Source organism: Nilaparvata lugens, chromosome 5 (genome assembly GCF_014356525.2).
Source record: "Nilaparvata lugens isolate BPH chromosome 5, ASM1435652v1, whole genome shotgun sequence".
Classification (NCBI taxonomy): Eukaryota; Metazoa; Arthropoda; class Insecta; order Hemiptera; family Delphacidae; genus Nilaparvata; species Nilaparvata lugens.
In genome coordinates this window covers 1,681,603-1,704,501 of record NC_052508.1, presented here as the reverse complement: position 1 = coordinate 1,704,501, position 22,899 = coordinate 1,681,603, and the positions used below count along the sequence as shown (strand labels likewise).

General features: G+C 34.1%; 1 protein-coding gene and 2 non-coding genes across 12 annotated transcripts in view; all 3 read left to right on the top strand.

Annotated features, from left to right (window-relative positions):
* LOC111051765 (tyrosine-protein phosphatase Lar-like) overlaps positions 1–22,899 on the top strand; it is a 560,641-nt gene that overhangs the window by 466,445 nt on the left and 71,297 nt on the right. For all 10 annotated transcript variants that reach the window (XM_039429683.1, XM_039429679.1, XM_039429675.1 and 7 more), the window contains one exon: positions 3,165–3,458. In XM_039429683.1, the coding sequence (XP_039285617.1) occupies positions 3,165–3,458 (294 nt within the window). The remainder of the gene's footprint in view (positions 1–3,164; positions 3,459–22,899) is intronic.
* Positions 10,253–10,325, top strand: Trnam-cau. The gene has a single exon. It is a non-coding gene; the product is annotated as a tRNA-Met (tRNA).
* On the top strand, positions 13,868–13,940 carry Trnam-cau. Its single transcript has one exon. It is a non-coding gene; the product is annotated as a tRNA-Met (tRNA).

Sequence of the window (22,899 nt, the reverse complement as noted above, 5' to 3'; positions counted from 1 at the left end):
ATTGTGAGAAAGACACATAAAGTTAAAGGATGACATTGTAAATATCATTGTGGTAATAAAACTAAGCCTAAACAATGCTGAGAAAGTAGAGGCTTCTAACTCTAAATATTTCGACAACAGAAGAAACATCACCAGAAGTATCTCTTGTAAATAATCATTTGATTGATTGTTATTGAAAAAAAAATCAAATTTAGGTCAATTTTTGGTGCTGAATTATTCATGCTTCACGAAACCCTTTTATGTCTACACTTTGTGGTGATAATTTAATAATAAATTGATAGATACAATATCATTCTCAACTATGATGTAATTGAGAGGGGTAATGGAGATCATGATAAACCAATTAAAAATTGTGAAATAATAATTGATAAATAGTATTGATTTTTCAGTCGACTACTCATTAATAAAGTGACAGTTTATGATGTAAATATTGTAACTGAGGTAATAAATTGACTGTCATGTGGAAAAGGATCGAATAAGAAATAGAAATAAGAATAAGAAATTCACGTTTCATGAAGAATTAGCATAGTATTCTTCGAATCTGTCACATAACAGAAAAAGTTTGTGAAATTCATCGAAAAATATCTCGAATGTGTGCAACTCGAACAAGAGCTATGAAAACAATATAACGCTCGATTGATTTCACATCATGAGATTGTTGTGACAGAATTGTGTCTTGGAAAACTGGCGTGAAGACGACACTTGAGAAAGATCTTCTTCGGCCAAACTTATGATGAGAGACTGTTCGGATACTTTTGAAGGAAGGAAACAGATGGACCAAGTCTTTGTTCAATAAAGAGTCGCTCGAAGATAATCGGAAACTTGTGTGATTTATTAAAGACAGCGGCCGAGATGAAGAACAGAGAAGCGAAACTTCTCTTCAGAAAAAATTCTTATTTCGGAAATTATTTCACTCCTTACAACCCTGCCATACTTCTTCGATTCACACAGAATCAAGAAAGAAAATCGGAAAGAAAGTCTCAAACAACGCGTTCTCTTGATGTTTATTTTATAAAAGTTGGTAGATCTCTGAAGGCCTTATTTCGATTCTTTCAAAAGCCCTTCTGAATTTATAAACTCCGTCTCATGTTCGTGAAAGCTCCAGAGTAAATTCAGTAGAAATAAAGATATGAACGGAATGTTTCCATTGTAAATTTGTTAGAGAACAGTTTAATAATACTTGAGACATTTTTTAACTCAACTCAATCATCATATGTGCCTTTGAAAATACGTATCAAAATTAAGTTCAATCTTGATAAGAATCATAATTTTTCCTATCGATCCATTACTGCAAATCTCCCTTCTGAAAAATAAATAAAACTTTGTACTGTATAACTAATGCATTATGAACTTTGTAAAAAAAAATATTCAGCACAGTCAATTTGGTGGATGCCACACTCTATGAAACCTGGAACGTCAATTCAACAAATAAGACTATGGAAATTATCAATCGAATATTGTAAATATAAATGTTTCAAATTGAAATGAACAAAATAATAGAAGAATCACGGTATTTTGTGAGTTTTTTGACAAGGTCCGAGAAGCATTTATCATACCTCTCCTAATGTACTAATTCATTAGTATATCAATGAGAAAACGTCTGGTGATGTTTCTGGCTCGTGAAAATTTCATTCAATTGAATTTTCACTGTTTAAAAAAGAATTTACTGACTCAGCGTATTAACTACTTGAATTGAGTAAGATTGAAAAGAGTATTTCTCCCAATTCATTGATGATTACTGAAGTGTGTTATGTTAAGTGATCATTGTGTACTTCGTTTTACCATTTCACTAAAAGCTATGTTAATGGACTTGACAAACAGTTCTAGTATAGTACATAAGATAATTTCAAGAATAAAACTTTTAGTAAAATGACTACGAAAGAAGAAAATTTCACAGTACCGATACAAGCAGTTTCCATTTGAAGCAGATTTATTTTGGTCATAAACCACACTCACGCTTGGTAGAGGGAGTTGACATTCGCTGCCAGAAAAATAGCCCATTCTTTTTTCGTTGACTCGAGAGGTGGCTGCTAAAACCAAGACCATTTGGTTGCTAGGGTCACTTCTTACTTGGGTTGGCCAAAGACGAAGCACATGTCATATGCAGTCGGTCTGCTCATAGCAATATGCAGATTTCGCCACTGCCAAAGACCGGCTCCTTGTTCTTATCGTTTCCAGCCGGAATTGGATTGCAGTCAATGCCGTATGAAAAACAGGGAGGATCATGTTACTGGCTTCAAATGTACCTTCCACCACTTCTTGCAAAATGTACATTATAATTTATATCCTGGCTCCTGGAAGTAATGGCTAATGATAATAATTAGAAAAAACTTATCCTTCACGAATATTGCGAAGATAATAACTTGATTAACTCAAGAGATTTTGAAGAATTGAAGATTAATTTGAGGTTTATAATTTTTACAACATTCGAAATGATTTATTGAATTCGCTTAGTACTCTACTCAGCCAATCAAATCTACTAATCATTACAAATCAAATTTTCATCTATCCCACTTCACATATTACAATTACAAGCTGAAATCTCAAAATCATATAGTTCAGCAAGATTAAAGTTCAAATCAGAGCAAATTATTTAGCAAAGTGCATTTGATTATAATATACATTCATATTACATATCCAATGAACAACACTAACTGAAAGGAACATAGAACAATATTCATAATCTATGTAATGTTTAGTTTTGAATGGTCTTTATAAACGTATGCCACACTTCTGACACTCAAATACTGCACTAAAACACTTCTTCAAATATCATGAGAAATCTGTGCACGCAGTGAGTCTCTGCTCAAGATTTGAAAATATAGGATTATTCTTATAATATCTCTATTGGTCATTGCTAACCAAGAAGCTATACATTTTCTAATTGATCAATTCAATGCTTTCATTCTTACCTCACTGTTATTTAATATTTTGTATTTATCCATTCATTAATTTTGAAATGTATGGTTTCATTTTTACCACGATTTGATTCATAATCGTTTCTCACCCTAATGTCGTATAATATTGTGTATTGCCTTCCTGTTAATACGTAAACATCGATCAATTCTATATCGAGATGCAAACTTTTATATCTGTCGATTTGGTTTTAAGATCGAAACTAAACTAAACTAATTTTCTAATTTGTTTGTGTGTTTTGTGATTAGATCCGCCCGAGATCACGCTGAAACCGCGCAACCAGCAAGTGAAGGTGGGCGGAATCGCGGCGTTCTTCTGCGCGGCGCGCGGCGACCCGCTGCCGCAGATCCAGTGGCGCAAGAACGGCAAGAAACTGTCCGGCACGCAGACGCGCTACATCGTGCAGGACTACCCGCAAGGCGGCAGCCTGCTCCGGATAGATCCGGTGCGCGCCAACCGCGACGAGGCCACCTACGAGTGTTTCGCCGAGAACGGTGTCGGCGATGCGGTCAGCTCGGAGGCCGTGCTCACTGTCTATGAAGGTAGGTGCTCACTAAATTCAAATTCAAATTTCATTCAATCAAATTCACAGTAGTCCAGGCAACGAATGCTCAAATAAAGGTATAGAGGGAAAAATTGGAACACAATTTTCAACTCCACAGCTCTTAGAGGATTAACATATCAAAAGTCCTCACCCCTACCTTGTGTGATAAAGTGGTGGGGGTGGTTTGAAAGTACCATTTTTTCATTTTTCGCATATATCTCGGAAACTATGCATTTTATGAACAATTTTATTCCTTGCAAAATTGAAGCTTACAAAATTACCAACAAGTTTTGTCTTTTACATTTTTTCCATACCTCTCATAGTTTCTGAGATATCCGCCCTTGAAGGTGAGACATTTTTTGAAAAACCACTTCTGCCTTCAAGTTTTTCATCCTTTCAGCCTTATAATTTTTGAACTTTTGATGAAAAAAAAATACGTGCTGATTATGAGCTGATAGAGCATCAAATTATAGTCAATTTGATGTATATTTTTACTATTTTATGCATTTGGAGGGAATGTTTGGAGCACAATTTTCAACTTTTCAGCTTTGTTGAGACTAGTTTGGATATGAGCATATCAAAAATCCCAACCCCTACATCATGAAGAAAGTGTAGCTCAACAAGTAGACATTTTCTTAAGATGGTCTATTATTATAAAACGTGATGTTTAGCCTTCAATCTCTGAACTGGTTTTTTCTTACTTGAAGGTGCGTACAGACTTATGCGCCATGAACACGCACATTCCACTTTTCATCAGCTGACTTAGGCTGGTCATATACTCTGACTAGTCAAGACAAGACTAGTCACGTTCAGTCACAATACTTCTCATAGTTGCTTATGGAGTCATGTCTAATTGCAATGACTAATCAGTGTGTGTTGCGTCATAAGCAGCACATACTTCTCATTGCTGTTTATGACGCAACACACACTGATTAGTCATTGCAATAAATTAGACATGACTCGATAAGCAACTATGTGCAGTATTGTGACTAAACGTGACTAGTCTTGTCTTGACTAATCGGTGTGTGACCAGCCATATATCTGTACTCGTATTTGCACAGAAACAGTAAGATACAGATATGATTAGCATAGCATCAGATGTTGAAAAGCGAAATGCGCGTGTATATGTTTGTACGCACCTTCTATATCATTGAAATATGACATAGTGAGTGCGGCTCAGTGGTTGTACTTGACCCGCACACCACGAAGTTCTTCATTCAAGTATGATATATAATTCTGCGAGAAGGATTTTCGGACTTCTACAAACCACAAAATGGAAGGATATTCATACTATTCAATATCATACTATCTTGTAAATTGATTTCACTGCTCATTTTGAAAACATCCGTTTTCCGTTACAGTGCCCAGTATTAGTATTTTCATACTATCATGATCTCATCTTGCTATTTCAATATTCTCTGATAGTTTTTTTGTGTAAATATAAATATGGTTTTCAAAATGTAAATTACAAAATTGAGAATGGATATCGCATTGTACTCTTTCCAACATTTTCCTCTTCAGAGTATCACGTTTTCCGACGGTTTTTCGAATTGATTTTATCTCTAAAATTTGGTGCTCATAATATTGTTCTCTGCAATATAAATCTCCATGAAATAAATTGTTTATTCTCTCTTAATAAATGAATTAATGTTTCATATATCAGCCACACTACACTGGTACAACTACGCTGACCAGTACATGCACGCTTATTTATAAAATGCCTCCTCTAATTAGATATTACTGAGTTATTTATAATAGAGCTGTAATATTTTTCCAAACGTTTTGAACTACAGTATATTAGTTTCTATGTAGTGTACTGTAGTAGAGTGATCACTGTCTAGAAGCACCGATGTATTGTTAGCCTGATTACTGTACGGGGAAATAATAGAATTTATGTAGCCGATGACAAAGGCGGGAGGAAATGTCATGGGGAATAGAAAAAGCGGCACGAAAACTGAGCCAGTATTAGAGAGGATATTAGTGCTAATCTTGGTCGGGGGCAAGGCTGAAGGGAATGAGTATGGGGGGGGATCGGTGGGGGATTCATAGCCAGTCCCAGCGGCGGGAAATCGAGTTATTATCAACGAAACACAAACTTCCCCCCCCCTTACTCTAACCTTCCGTCCCTCTTCGTGTAATCACATACAGAGGTACAGAGGAAAGAGATTTGGATGAGCGTTGGAGAGATGAGAGAGTGAGGGAGAGAGAAAGAGTGAGTGAGTGTGAGGCTGAATGTATTGAGATGGAGGCGAATTGGATAGTGAAAGTGTATGAAGTTGACTTGGCAAGAAAGACAGGGAAATGACTGAAGATGAATCTCAAAATCATGAAAGTTTCAGTGTAGAAATGATAAAGAGTGGAAGACAGTTTATGATGGAAAGTCAGAAGTATCATTTGAAAGTGATACGGAGGGGAAAGAAAAAAAGAGAGTGAAAATAAAATTATTGAGCCTAAGTTATTTTATTGAGGTGAGAGAGAACAGAATACATTGATGAGGATAAATGAATGATCGGCAATGAAGGAACCAGTAACGTTCTGGAAGGCGAAAGTAGAATATTGGAAAAGTGCAAATAAATAGAACGTGGCGTAAAATTGAAAGTAAAAGATGAAAAGAAGGGTGATTGAAATTTTGGTAGATCAATTGTGAGTTATAACTTTATAATGGGCCCAAATTTATTATTTGAAAGTTATGCTTCGTGGTGTTTTGAGGTTGAGTTGGTGGAATATACATCAGATTGAGTTTTGCTTGTTGTGAGAATGTACGTTTCAGTTTTCAAAAAAAACAACGCTTTTTCAAAGGATCTAGATGAAAGAATTGGAGAGAGCGAATTGATGAGATGAGGGAAGAATTAAAAATTGAAAAGAAAGAATTGGAAAGAAGAATGAAACAGTAGATGAGATGGGAAAATGACAACAAGGGGAGCGAGGTGTCAGTTACAGACCAAGAGTGAGAGGGTTACGAGTGAGAGAGAGTGAGTGTGTGTGTGAGTGAGAGAGGAGTGTCAAACACTAGTGGTAGTGTGGTCAGACAGCATTTGAGAGTATGGAGTGAGTGATCCATGTTGTGTCGTAGTATTATTGCGTGTGTATTTTGAGTGTGTAGCGGGTAGGCCTATGGTATAGATATAGGCTATCCTATAAATGAACATCTACAAAAGCAAACCCATACAGCCCTCTCACTCTCGTTGGTTCATTGCCACTTCTCCCTCTCAGCGGATCAAATTGGCTTTGCTTTTATTAACTTCGTTTATTAACTATCATCCGTCCGTTTTCATTCTGCTAGGGTCTGTTGTCATGTTCAGGTCCACCATGTTATCGCTGGCCGGCTCAAATACACACTACGCGAGGTCACGCCGATTAACTGATATGCTTTTCACCGTGGATAGAAAGTCCTGCCTGCAATACTCATGATGCTTTCCTAAAATTGCATGATAATAATTGTGGAAACGATCAAGTTGCCTTGTCCTTTCCAACACATCATGTATGCTGTTAATAAGGAAGGATATACTTCAGAAATAGAAAATTCTGAATAATGTTTCCAAATGTATCGTCCTAAACCCCAAATTTGAGTATGTGGGATGCATGGAGACAAAAAAATCAAACCCACTTATTGATGAAAAAGTAGTTTCTTATTAAAGCGATTATGGATGATGATGAATTGGGTATCAATGCAAAATCGCATCAGTCGAACCATCTATGAAAAACCCCCTTTATTAGAAAGTGCATCATTATTATTATTATGCAGAAATTTCGTTCTCTAGAATGTCAGTCGTTACGTCATTTCTAATCTGCATCCATTGCATTATAACGCCGGCAATTATTCCAGTAAAAGTCATATTTAAGTACAGCTCCCAAAGAAGGAAAAATTGAGGTTTTTCTTATTCTGATTTATTTTATAATACTGTATAGTTCCAGATTCCTGAATGAAGTAGGTAGGCAACTCCAACGCTATATCCTTTAAATATCAAACTTCTATTCTATTCAGTTATCACTTACAAAATATCGTTTCTTCTGTCAAGAAAAGAATCATATCTTTCATTGCAATATTGAAAAGCTGTCATGTAATTACTTGTAAATGTGTAGTGCAGTGTATTTCATGATGGTTTCACAATATTCCAACTACTCTGAATATGATTGATTTTTTCTCGAAAACATAATGTTTTCAACAATACTGTCAGGTTTTCGAAAACTTGTTGACGGAAATATTGACTATAACTAAACACTATGCTCATCATCCATCCAAACCTCGGCTCTACCACACAAAAACAATACTAGTAAAAATATCATGTGTTCCGAACCAGTGTCCTGGGGCGGTTCTAATAATATGCGAGGGAAATCTGAATGAACAACACCGCAAACGAAATGTGGTTGACAAAGCAGCGATGACCGAATTTGATTTCATTCATTATATCATTTTTCATTAGAGGTACTGCTTTCAAAATATTTTTTGACAAAAAGTTGGATCTCATTCTCTCTTGATTGGAGTGCTGGGTGGTGTGTGGTCTCATTGGAATGGGAAGAATAAAGTATTAAGTTTCGTTCGTCTGAATTTATTAATTCATCGATTTTCCTCTGTTGATATTGATACCACAGTTAATTAGATTAAAGTTTGCTGTGCGGGTGATGTGTGGATTTTAAATATAATTCCCAGTGAAAATCAGATCATTCCATTTTTTACACTTCATTTCATTACCTTATTTTTTGTAATCCACATTTTGCCTGTTTTGTACCATTCAGCCATCTTTATAATATCAATGCAATATCTTCATCAATGCAACCGTCATGATTATTCTGATTGTAACGTCTAGTCTCATTGGACGTTATTTATAGTGTAGTGAACAATTGTGTAGTATCGTGCTGCTCATCTACTTAATTTTTCGCAACATAATCTCCATATACCACATATAATAGAGATTTTAAGTAATCTGCAACAAATTACATTAAGAATTATAATTTATTATAATCACACATTAATAATTGTATGTTAGATTATTGTGAGTGATTCGAAACTTCTCAATTAACTTGAAATTCATGCGTTTTTCACGACTTTTTTATCAATAATTTGTTCTATTTTAGTTATTAAACTCTTGGTTTCCTACTTTTGTTCTTGCTTTTCTATATGCGCCACTTTCTCAGAATTGGTGTATTTAATTATAGTTCTAGTACAATGCATATTATTCACTCCAACTTCAAGGTTTGAAAATGCATGCGAAACAAGAACCATTCCGTGTAATACTATTTTTATCTATAATCTATTAATACGTGATATTTCAATTTTGTCGTCATCGTTAAATGCATGTTTTATTCATTTATTTATTTGAAAATATATAACTATTTGAAGGCATCAGGAACAAATTCCCATTATTGTCCTCATAACGCAAACTGAGGTACTGCTCAGTAATTTCAAAAACAATAAGTGAAAAAGAGATTAAAGTACTCCTTTTCCTTGAAACATCATTTTGGGTATTAGTTTGAAATTTATTGATGACTATAATGTCATCGAAAATTGTCTGTCATGTCTTCTCCTGCTTGAGAATAATTTCCCGCGAATTGTTCCTTGAACTGGACTGATCGACGCATTGAGAGTAGGCCTATTGATTTTGTTGAGTCCATTAGTAGTTGTTGGGGCAGCAGTAGCAGTGATTGCACTATCGTGAGCTGAGCAGTAGTTGGCTGCTACAGATCATGCTGCAATGGAAAGGGTCTCTGCTAATGGCTGCTCCAAATGTGCTTCCGGATATTTCTCTCTTTTCGTTGAGGTCGGTTCCCCTGGAGAACAGTGCTTGCTGCTCTCCGAGCAGATCTGCTCCCTCAGGTCTTTCCCGAATCCTGCTCACTGTTCCTGCCCTGGGATCGGATCGGATCCTCCGCCACTGCTAAGCCTCCCTGCCCCACATCCTACATCCCTTGCGATTCTATTCTTCATTTCGCTATTTCATTTCACAACAACTCATCTCCAATTCTAAACCTCCTAAATGCCAGCTGCAATTGAGGGAATTGCAAATTTCACAATTTTGTGGAAGTTTTCACAAGTTTCTTTACAAATCAAACTAGGGGACCAAAATTGAAAAACGGAATCTCCTTAGAAATAGTTTGTAATTCAATGGATAACTATCATGTTTTCAAAAAATTTTTTCTTAATTTGCAATTCTTCAAAGTCTTGCATCCGTCAGAATAGGTTGAAATTGAGAATGATAATATGGAGAAATAATAACATATTCCCAGGTATTTTTTTAAGTATTCTAAGATTTGAAAAAAAATGTTCTATGTGGTACTTAAAATTTGTGAATTCCACAGAATAGATTAGAATTAAGTGGAACTTAATGTAGTTGCTTGAAATTTCACTAGAATTACAATATTTAAAAAGGTACCGTACATGAAAAAAGAGAAGAAATTGATTGAATGAACAATCCAAGTATGAAAAATATCATGTTAAAATTATTACAAAAATTGCATGTGAATATTTTTCACTGGGTTAAATATTGGTATAGCAAATTCAAGAACAATAAATTGATAAATTACAAACTACTTTTTCCTCAGATTGGGGAACATATCTTTATTGTTATATAATCATCATTGGGAACGAGGTTTCCAGTTTACATTATTAATTTTCAAAGATTGTCTGCCTTTAAATTTGAATTGAAACCAATTTTTACTATAAAATTAAACACATTTTCAAATTTGTCCGCCTTATAAAATTGCCATCATGATATTCAGAGTGTGTGCACAAGGTTACAACTGAAGTCGTCCCCTATGATTTCCGTACCTGTGCTTAGCATTGTGTACTTCGAAGCCTCGGTAGCGCAGTAGGCAGCGCGTAAGTCTCATAATCTTAAGGCCGTGAGTTCGATCCTCACCCGGGGCATATTTTTTTGTGATTGTGAAACAATAAATTGTTTCAAGTTTCATAGTTAAGAATCAGAATAGTTTGTTAAAAATAATTATTATTTAATAATTAATATTATAAATAATAATAATAATAATTGATAAATTATTAATTTATAATATAATATTATTATTAATCTATAATATAAATAATTATTATTGAGATTGCTCTTTTATACCGTTATTCGTTATCGCATTCATTGATAATTACTTTCACTAACAATGACTACGATAACTATACTTTTATTACTCTTCATTCTTTGTTGCTGAATAAAAACATATATGCTGAATAATATATCGGTTGTGACCTGGTCAGATAAGATAAGGCTCTGATTTGATATAGCATTTGATTTGATATAGTGCTGACGTCAGAGTCTTTAGTTTGAATCCCGTTTTTTCCCTGTGCGTCTTTATAATTCTGTGATACTTTTTTTGTGAGTTTTTTATATTCCTGTGATAATAAGTTTTAGCTCATTATTCTATTATGAAATGATTTCTGGTTTATCAACAACGTGTTATCAATTCAACACATAACAAGTTTATCATTGCTAATAATACTAGAATTTTATTATTTTTTTATTTATTTATTTATTGTATAAAATACTATAATCATAATACGATTATGACAATGGAGGTAAAACTAGGCTCAGCCTGTACTATTTCTCTCCAAAAATTTTGATAAAATGTTAATGTTGTCCAAAAGATAAGGTTATATAGTCACACACTGCTTCGTCACTTGATTTTCGGTCCAGAAATGATGATTTAAAATTTTGAATTTTGAAGGTTGATTTTATACTCTAAATGAATCACAGAATGTATCACAACAAATTAAAAACTTTAGAAATATTGCACTTATTTAAAAAATTTGAATACAAAATCAAAAACCTACTCACTGATTATTATAATAAATTATTATAACATTTCAAATATTATGTAAGATTTTTAATTGAAAGTTAAATTTCTATATTTAGCCGAAAAATCATACTTTCCACTTTCAATTATGAGTAATGGAGGAATAAAACAGAATATTTTATTGACCTGCATCAACTAGTCAGCCCAATTGAGTCCAATATTTCTACAATACAATCCCCCCAAATACATGATTATAGCATGAAACCGTGCTATAACTTAATGTTTAATCTGTACAGAGAATCTTATTATGAGAAGTATTTAAAAATACGGTTTTTGTGGTATCTTGTAAAACGTTGAGTTAATATAATAAGCATTGTTCTATAGAATTAACAATCTATTGTTTCTAAGAAATATATGTATTGTTTATTATATGATATAAGCTTTAACAGTTAAGGTGTTATGGTGTGATTAAATGTAAAGTGTATAAGTGAAGGAAAGCAAATGAATGCTACAGATGATACACATGAACCACAGTTGATGTTTTGTTGGTATTGTTGGCTGTATGTTTTCGTTTATACTAGAGCTACTGTTACTCTAGCCAAGTTGTCTGTATCTTGCTTTCTGTTTGGTCCAATATTGACTCAACTGTGAACCGTGGCTTGTGGCTTGTGTTTTGTGCTGATGTGATGAACGCTGTGTTGTGTTGTGTTGAGTGTGTGATCAGTGGACATTCGCACGTTTACTTTCAGACCACTGGTGCTGTTTGTCGTCCAATATTGACCGGGCATTTTCGAGCTCAGCCATCCAACTATCCTGTTTCAAAATACGGCATTCTGACCCAAATCCTGGTTCATTTTGAATATGTCACGCTCATTATTAGATTCATGGTCCATTTATTCAATATTTGTTCTATTTTAGTTATTAAACTCTTGGTTTCCTACTTTTGTTCTTGCTTTTCTATATGCGCCACTTTCTCAGAATTGGTGTATTTAATTATAGTTCTAGTACAATGCATATTATTCACTCCAACTTCAAGGTTTGAAAATGCATGCGAAACAAGAACCATTCCGTGTAATACTATTTTTATCTATAATCTATTAATACGTGATATTTCAATTTTGTCGTCATCGTTAAATGCATGTTTTATTCATTTATTTATTTGAAAATATATAACTATTTGAAGGCATCAGGAACAAATTCCCATTATTGTCCTCATAACGCAAACTGAGGTACTGCTCAGTAATTTCAAAAACAATAAGTGAAAAAGAGATTAAAGTACTCCTTTTCCTTGAAACATCATTTTGGGTATTAGTTTGAAATTTATTGATGACTATAATGTCATCGAAAATTGTCTGTCATGTCTTCTCCTGCTTGAGAATAATTTCCCGCGAATTGTTCCTTGAACTGGACTGATCGACGCATTGAGAGTAGGCCTATTGATTTTGTTGAGTCCATTAGTAGTTGTTGGGGCAGCAGTAGCAGTGATTGCACTATCGTGAGCTGAGCAGTAGTTGGCTGCTACAGATCATGCTGCAATGGAAAGGGTCTCTGCTAATGGCTGCTCCAAATGTGCTTCCGGATATTTCTCTCTTTTCGTTGAGGTCGGTTCCCCTGGAGAACAGTGCTTGCTGCTCTCCGAGCAGATCTGCTCCCTCAGGTCTTTCCCGAATCCTGCTCACTGTTCCTGCCCTGGGATCGGATCGGATCCTCCGCCACTGCTAAGCCTCCCTGCCCCACATCCTACATCCCTTGCGATTCTATTCTTCATTTCGCTATTTCATTTCACAACAACTCATCTCCAATTCTAAACCTCCTAAATGCCAGCTGCAATTGAGGGAATTGCAAATTTCACAATTTTGTGGAAGTTTTCACAAGTTTCTTTACAAATCAAACTAGGGGACCAAAATTGAAAAACGGAATCTCCTTAGAAATAGTTTGTAATTCAATGGATAACTATCATGTTTTCAAAAAATTTTTTCTTAATTTGCAATTCTTCAAAGTCTTGCATCCGTCAGAATAGGTTGAAATTGAGAATGATAATATGGAGAAATAATAACATATTCCCAGGTATTTTTTAAGTATTCTAAGATTTGAAAAAAAATGTTCTATGTGGTACTTAAAATTTGTGAATTCCACAGAATAGATTAGAATTAAGTGGAACTTAATGTAGTTGCTTGAAATTTCACTAGAATTACAATATTTAAAAAGGTACCGTGCATGAAAAAAGAGAAGAAATTGATTGAATGAACAATCCAAGTATGAAAAATATCATGTTAAAATTATTACAAAAATTGCATGTGAATATTTTTCACTGGGTTAAATATTGGTATAGCAACTGAGCAGTTCTGTTACAAAGAAAGCTTTAAACAAAAATTCAAGAACAATAAATTGATACATTACAAACTACTTTTTCCTCAGATTGGGGAACATATCTTTATTGTTATATAATCATCATTGGGAACGAGGTTTCCAGTTTACATTATCAATTTTCAAAGATTGTCTGCCTTTAAATTTCAATTGAAACCAATTTTTACTATAAAATTAAACACATTTTCAAATTTGTCCGCCTTATAAAATTGCCATCATGATATTCAGAGTGTGTGCACAAGGTTACAACTGAAGTCGTCCCCTATGATTTCCGTACCTGTGCTTAACATTGTGTACTTCGAAGCCTCGGTAGCGCAGTAGGCAGCGCGTAAGTCTCATAATCTTAAGGCCGTGAGTTCGATCCTCACCCGGGGCATATTTTTTTGTGATTGTGAAACAATAAATTGTTTCAAGTTTCATAGTTAAGAATCAGAATAGTTTGTTAAAAATAATTATTATTTAATAATTAATATTATAAATAATAATAATAATTGATAAATTATTAATTTATAATATAATATTTATTATTAATCTATAATATAAATAATAATAAATAATTATTATTGAGATTGCTCTTTTATACCGTTATTCGTTATCGCATTCATTGATAATTACTTTCACTAACAATGACTACGATAACTATACTTTTATTACTCTTCATTCTTTGTTGCTGAATAAAAACATATATGCTGAATAATATATCGGTTGTGACCTGGTCAGATAAGATAAGGCTCTGATTTGATATAGCATTTGATTTGATATAGTGCTGACGTCAGAGTCTTTAGTTTGAATCCCGTTTTTTCCCTGTGCGTCTTTATAATTCTGTGATACTTTTTTTGTGAGTTTTTTATATTCCTGTGATAATAAGTTTTAGCTCATTATTCTATTATGAAATGATTTCTGGTTTATCAACAACGTGTTATCAATTCAACACATAACAAGTTTATCATTGCTAATAATACTAGAATTTTATTTTTTTTTATTTATTTATTTATTGTATAAAATACTATAATCATAATACGATTATGACAATGGAGGTAAAACTAGGCTCAGCCTGTACTATTTCTCTCCAAACATTTTGATAAAATGTTAATGTTGTCCAAAAGATAAGGTTATATAGTCACACACTGCTTCGTCACTTGATTTTCGGTCCAGAAATGATGATTTAAAATTTTGAATTTTGAAGGTTGATTTTATACTCTAAATGAATCACAGAATGTATCACAACAAATTAAAAACTTTAGAAATATTGCACTTATTTAAAAAATTTGAATACAAAATCAAAAACCTACTCACTGATTATTATAATAAATTATTATAACATTTCAAATATATGTAAGATTTTTAATTGAAAAGTTAATTTCTATATTTAGCCGAAAAATCATACTTTCCACTTTCAATTATGAGTAATGGAGGAATAAAACAGAATATTTTATTGACCTGCATCAACTAGTCAGCCCAATTGAGTCCAATATTTCTACAATACAATCCCCCCAAATACATGATTATAGCATGAAACCGTGCTATAACTTAATGTTTAATCTGTACAGAGAATCTTATTATGAGAAGTATTTAAAAATACGGTTTTTGTGGTATCTTGTAAAACGTTGAGTTAATATAATAAGCATTGTTCTATAGAATTAACAATCTATTGTATCTAAGAAATATATGTATTGTTTATTCTATGATATAAGCTTTAACAGTTAAGGTGTTATGGTGTGATTAAATGTAAAGTGTAAAAGTGAAGGAAAGCAAATGAATGCTACAGATGATACACATGAACCACAGTTGATGTTTTGTTGGTATTGTTGGCTGTATGTTTTCGTTTATACTAGAGCTACTGTTACTCTAGCCAAGTTGTCTGTATCTTGCTTTCTGTTTGGTCCAATATTGACTCAACTGTGAACCGTGGCTTGTGTTTTGTGCTGATGTGATGAACGCTGTGTTGTGCTGTGTTGAGTGTGTGATCAGTGGACATTCGCACGTTTACTTTCAGACCACTGGTGCTGTTTGTCGTCCAATATTGACCGGGCATTTTCGAGCTCAGCCATCCAACTATCCTGTTTCAAAATACGGCATTCTGACCCAAATCCTGGTTCATTTTGAATATGTCACGCTCATTATTAGATTCATGGTCCATTTATTCAATATTTGTAGTATTGTAACAGTTTTCAAATTTGTTGAAAAAAATGAGTTTAATATTTATTTATCTTTCTATTATCGTATTTATGTTTCAATTAATTTACAAAATTGCACAATCATATCATTATAAATCTTCACAGGATTTAAAGGCTAGCAAGAAATATTGATTTTCAGTATTGACTATTGTTATGTTGCAGGCGCTTGGTAAGAACACCTATCAGTCTTTGATAAAGAAAGTATAAGTATTAATTATCATGACCTACACTTTTATCAATTTGTCTCTAGCTGTTATTTGCTCAATGATTTTGATCCAAAAAACTTCGATCTGCTAGATGAATGCATAAATCTTTAGAATAAATATAAAAGTACCACTACTATACTTCGTGTAAATCTTCTTCAGATGGCAAAATTTATAAAATTTATATTCGGTTTCCATCCTTATATTTGAACTACTATGAATTTCTCCACTTATGAACAAGTAATTGTTATCGGAGAGTGAATACATTAATGAATCGCTCGTTGTTTTCCTTCAGCATTCAGCAAATAATATCCATGAGAATTATATTATAGTGTGTCTAATAGCTGACGCTGGCAGCCAGTTGAAATGCCTCTGGGAATGGTGTATAGATCGCGAAGGGGTGGTTGTGGGGGGAATGGCCCCTTGTGCGTTAGCTGATAAGCCTCCATTCTTATCAGCCAGCCAAGAGAGAGCATTCAACAAATATCGAGACCTTCTTATCTGCTCGTCAAAAAGAACCGTTCATTTTCAACCTCCTCCCTTTGGGCCTACTTTCTCTTCAACTTGAAAATTGTTGTCTGAAAACAAGCTGATTTTATCAATCTTGTTTTCCTCAACAACTTAGACCAAGTGCTGGTATTTCTTTAAGATTGAGAGATTCATCTTTTACCAAACTGAGTCCTCTAAATATAATTTATGAGCTTGAAAATAGTTTTCTGGTGGTTCTGAATCGAAACCCACCTAAAGCTGTAGGTCCTCCCATCTCTCATCACCCTTCTCATTCGCACAAGCTCATGTTACTTTCTCCCTCAACAAGAAAAAAATCGTTGATTCATCCCTTTCAACAATGCGCTTTGTACAATAATTGAAAAGTTAATTTCCAGGGAAGGTCTTGTTTGGAAGAACTCAAACAATTCGTAAATAATTGATAAAGTAATATTCCACTAATCATTCTGGTTGAATCTTTTATAGCATGAATGTATCAATAAATGACAATGTTCCTTAGTACATTTTCCTATGTTGTGGTTGAAAATTGTAATTCATATTTTTCTATCATTGATCGTTGAATATGAATTATAAAGGAATATAAACTCAAAATTTGGAATCTAGTTGTAAGCGTAAATGGTCATGTAATTTCAATTTTAATCGTTCTGTCTTTGTTTACTCCATAAGATGACCTGTTTAGAATATGCAGTATATGAAATACGATTATGATATCGTATTATGAGATGAGTAAAATCCCTCATTCATCCCTCACTCATATATGAGTAAGTCCCAATTAATGAGTTTTAGAACGAGACCTTGCTACGAAATTGAATCTTCCATTGTGCTTCCAGTATGATACCAAACACTCTCATCGTTTCAAAACTTAATTATTCTGAAGGATATTTTCTTTTTGGAGTGTAGGTCAGGAAATGGAAAATAGAACAAAGCGTAGAAGCTTTGATGAACTTAATCTGAACCACAGTTGATAGAAATTCCTTTGAAGAGAATTTAATTAACTGGAATTCGCGAGTGCTAAAGAAAATTCCTGTGGAAATCTGGAGGGAATGAGGTAGTACTGTTGTGATAGGGCTGGAAAGACCATGAAAAAACGGCTCTAGTTGAAATAGGAATGACCGCTGGGACTGAGACTGACTGCTATGTGCTCTGTAGATAATGTCACTGGCAAAGCTGTGTCTCCCACCATGAGCTTGCTATTTTTCAGAACCTTGGCAAAAATTAAAGCAAAGAAAATATGAACTTGTTCATTTAAACCCATTATCTCTGATATTTCTCTTCATCCGGTATAAATAAAACGTTTTTCATTTGAATAAGGATGGTCAAGGACATGAGGATTATAATTTTAATTAGCTATTTTTTCTCATAAATTGAAATGTGATGTTAATTTATAATTTTATATCCCGTTATGAAAGTGGTATGTCAATTGAGAGTGAGAAGCTTCAATTTTCTATTCTATTCTTTACTCTTTTATCGCAATTCATTGTTTTTTATTGATAGGTTTTCGTGAAGATGAACGAACTGATTGTTACGAGGTTCATTTATACCTCGTAATGTCAAATATCTTCACGAGTTTCTTAATTCTCTTTTGCTAGAGATATTTGACTTTCGTATTTCAATATTGCTCCTTGAACTCTCTAAAATTGATTCCTCTAATATCAGATACTGTCATTCTTAAATACTTGAACTTATTAGGGATAATCTTAAAGCTTCTTCAGTAATCGATTTTTTTTTCATCCGTTTAAATAATTCAGTTTACAATATTGTGAAACTTCCTTGAATCACTCCCTATTCCATCAATCTTTTGATCAATCTATTGATGATTAATCTATTACATCAATCATTGATAGTGAAGTAATGATTATTGGTGTATTAAAGTGGAGAAAAGAACTCTACAAAATATCTAGTTTTGGTAATAGCAATACAAGAAATCGCTAGACAAAATTTCAAAGATCAGCAACTCTGCAGCAATAAATTCAAGAAAATGAATATGTTGTTACAACTACCGTTCCTTATAACGGTTTTCTTCTGCGATTTATATTGTCTGCGTTTTAGTCCTGATATTCCAAAGGAAATGTCGTTTAAACAAAAGGTAGAAACGTAACTTTGATTAAATTTATCGTCCTCGATTTTATAATGTTGCTCTCTCACTCCGAGTGTTAAATAAATAAATTACTGTGTGCCGGCAAGAAGTAATCGACTGATGGGAAACCCTCGTCCTCGCCCCTCATCCTACCCCTCCCATGATTTTCCCCTACCGCTCCAGCGTACGTCGGATTTACACTGGCCTTTTTCCGGGTTGCAGCTAATCCTAACCTGCTTTTGCTCTTTTCCCTTTTATTATCTCCAGCAACGTTTTCTGATTTTTCCCTATTTTCTGTTGCACTCGACCTCACTTTACAGTTCCAAACTTGCTACTTTTTCGACCTTCTATTATACCTATTGTTTTTATTCCTGCTATCTCTTCTTCTGAATAACTCTTTTTCCGTTTTCCTCCTTTCAATATTCTCCTTTTCTTTCTTTTGTTACTCTATCTCGTTTTAGGATTTTTTCCAAATTTCCTCTGCTATATTCCTCAAATTTTCCTAGTTTTTGTTTCCAACCCTCTTCTTTGAGTCTTCTTCTTATACTTTGATTTCATTTCATATAATCTCTCCATTTTCTAAAATTATATGTTGTCTCTCACTCAACCTCAGCTTCATGTTGTGTCATCTCCTCGTTTGTTTCTCAATTTCTACTTCCTGCTTATTTGTTCTTATTCTTATGATTTTATGAACGATCCATCCATAAAACGTATTCACTAATGATTTAAAGCCAAGATGACACTTATCATGCAGTGTTCCGATTCCACTTCGATTCGAAGACGGATGACAACGGCCTAGAATGGTGCACACCTCATAATATGTCCGTCCGTCTTATGATCTGTCACACCAACACCCTCCACCCCACAGAAATATCGGGCGTGAGTAGGTTCGGAACGCTGCATGACAGATGTTACCTCGGGCTTCATATGTTTTGTTGTTCTATTTAGATACAACCTTGTGAGATACAACCTTTGGATGTGCTTAGTATATTTTGTACTATAACATGCCAAGAAGAGGAGAGTTTGTAAGATATATGTTTCAGTCAGTGTGGAAGCCGCAGTGAAAAGCGTCAGCTGTTTTAATATAGCCGTCAAATGCTATGATTTGCAGATCACAAACTTGAGTAGCTGCAAGCTGCCTCCTCTTCGTATTTTCTGCCGATTTCCTGCTCACTCTCTTTCTCTCTCTCCCGCTCTCCGTCCTTCTTTTGGAATATAGACGTCCAGATATTTGACTGCCTTATCGCCTAGAAGGAAAAGACGCGGCTGAGTGCGTATTAAAGTTTATGAGGGAAGACGCAAATAATATTGCCACTCCTGTCACAAGTTCACCCTTCCACACTTTCTTCTCTCCCGTCTTCTCTTTATGGCAAGCCTTCACTTTCCCTTATATTCAGTTCGCAGCCCGAAACAATAACAATTATTTCATTCTTGAAAATAGAATGCTCTCGGGTCGTGGCAGTCTCTGTCTCTGTTTCAAATTGCTCCATCTTTTGTGCAGTCGATCGTTTCTTTCCGCTTCATTTTTTTCTCACGTACATTCCACTCTTATGCCTTCTTTATTATTATTCTTCTTTTCTATTATTTCTCATTCTCTGCTTCTCATGATCATCTAATCATTTTCACCGTTCTTTTTCCTTAATCCTCTTCCTTTCTTCACATCCTTCTCTCATCGTCTCCTCTCCTCTCCTTCCTCTATCATCTACCCTTTCATCTTCTTTTTACACTTTTTCTCCCTCATCACTATTTTTTCATTCCTCATAATTATGTTAATTTCGGTCAACTATCATGTTTCCAGTATCTCATGATCAATCTTCATTTGGAAACATTCACTTCGTCCAATAGATGTCACAGTTCTCGAAAAATGTATATATTAAAAAAACTTAACCCAATCACCTCATTGCTTGGATCACATATATTAATCAATACGGATCCACTTGCCAACAAATTCCGATAACGTTAATTTCCTATTAAGACTTGATCCATTCAGGAGGCATTATGACGTCTATTCGTCTTTCAATCAAAGGATTACGCAAGACTATATTATTATGAGAAATGTAATTTTTTTCGAAGATATTTTTGTTTTGTTCTCACATGTAGAATATCGTGGTTTGACTGGGATTACATACTTGTAGGGAACACTATTCATTTTCATGTTTATACATTTGTCATTATCAGCTCTATTTCTATTACATTATCCTCCGATACTTCATATTTTTTCAGATTGTGAGAAATATTCCAATAGATGAAACAATTCCAAAAGCGAATAATTCTTCTCTTTCTAAAACACTTCATCTCTTTCTTCAATTATAACATAATTCCGCAATCAGAAAATCCAATTCATCAGTCCTACTCCCATTTCATGCATAATTCATATTATTGTTTGTTGATAGATCTGTCATTTCCATTCCGATTCCAATCATTGCTAACTTGCTGAATGGGTCCTCCGAGCTTCTCTGACTATCGATATTCCACAACTGTATTGCACACGCTCGGAATATCATTTGAAGCTATCTCTCAAATCCAGGATCGTCTGTCTATACAGCACAAATTATAGGAGTAAAGAAGAGTATAATCTTTGTGATAATTTTCTGGCTTTAGAATGAATACATTGTTTTTTGTTTTTAAACAAAAAGCGTTGGAATTTTGAAAAACTAAACCACGAAAGCATTCTGTTAATCAAATGATTGTCAGCTGTGGTACTAGTAGTTCTGTGAGCAGTAGACCTCGCGCAGTTATAAACTATTGCCTCCTCTAATACTGTCCATCAGAGTAAATTCTGTCCTGTCCTGTAGTGTCGGCGAGATATCGGTGTATAAACGACTTGATGCGCATTTGGGGGTCGCGACTGGGCCGTTTAATGGCAGATTCAAGATGGCGGATCCAGCATTGATTAAAACGGACATAGAATGGCTACCATCCATGATAGAGACCTCTAGTAGACGCGAATCGAATCACAATTAACTATTCTACCAAGTTTGTTAAACATGATTTTAACCTACAAAAATGCACTTTTTCAAAAACATTTAATTTTTTAACGAGAATTTTTTCTGAATAACCACTGTCAATGACAATTTTTGGATAAAAAGTGCCAAACAAAACTTCTTTGAAATAGAATTTATGATGTATTCTCGTTTGTTTCAAGCTTTTATCACCTTTTGTTCTGGAGTTATGATTGTTTTATGATGTCATTCTGACCCGCTGAGCCAATTAACTATCATTAAAACTGAACCATAAAATGGATTTTTCACGACTACTTCATGATAAAGACTTGAAAATGGTCTCAATCTCTTCGTTACAACCAGCCAAATAAGAATATTAATGAGAAAGCAACGAATATATTTTTCATAATTGATAAATTCAAGATGGCTTTCATAACTGACAAATTCTTTTATTTCGATTTCTATCCAGTTCTAGTGAGAGATATCGGATCGATTCTACCACCAAAGTGTTCATAACTACCCAAAATATAATGTTCTAGATATTAATCTCATTTAAATTACTCTTTCCATGACTAATTCAGTTTCAAAAACTTGGAACATACAATCTTCGGGGACAAAATTTCACTTCCCACTTTGTAAATGCATTCACAGTGAACATAACCTACTATTACTGAGATTGTATTGTAGAATATTTCCAAAGCTTTAAAATGACATCTATAGTTTGTGTTAAATGAGTTGAGACTTGGCCCTCCATCCGAAGAAATTACAGGGTTGCCAAATCGTGTAAAATTGCAACTTTCTCAAATTTCCAATTCAACGTCAGAATTGGATGTAGAATATCAACTCCGATATCCTAGTAGTACTAAAAAAACTTCAGGGTTGAAGGATTAAAAGGAAATTCAACTTTTATGATAAAATTGGAAACATCGCAAAGATTTGTTTTCATTTTGAATATCACTTCTCTCAGTATCATGGGGCGTCGTATGCGTAATAATTTCATATCAAATTAACGGGGAGAATCTCTTCTTTCTATTGGTGTCTGGATCATTTTTATCCGACTTTAAGTTATTTTTCAATTAATTCTTATGCTCGTCAATGTCGAGACATTTCAAGCAGAAAACATGAAATTTTCGACATTCTAGAAACTTTTTTGTTTCAAAAGATAAGCAGGTGGTGAAAGAGAGAAAGCTTCTCACAAATAATTGAAATTATTTTTCCGACTGTCAAAAGTGGTCGGAAGATCGTATTTTGGTCTCCAAGGAATTTTAAAGTTAGGAGAGCGGCTGCATGGCCCTCCCAAGTCAGAAGTAATTTTGTACGGAGTATACATGAGTATGTGTGACAAATGTGTCAACAACAAATCAAAATCGAAACAAAATATTAAGCATAATAAGTAAATAATCCATATACTCTGACACAATAAATACAA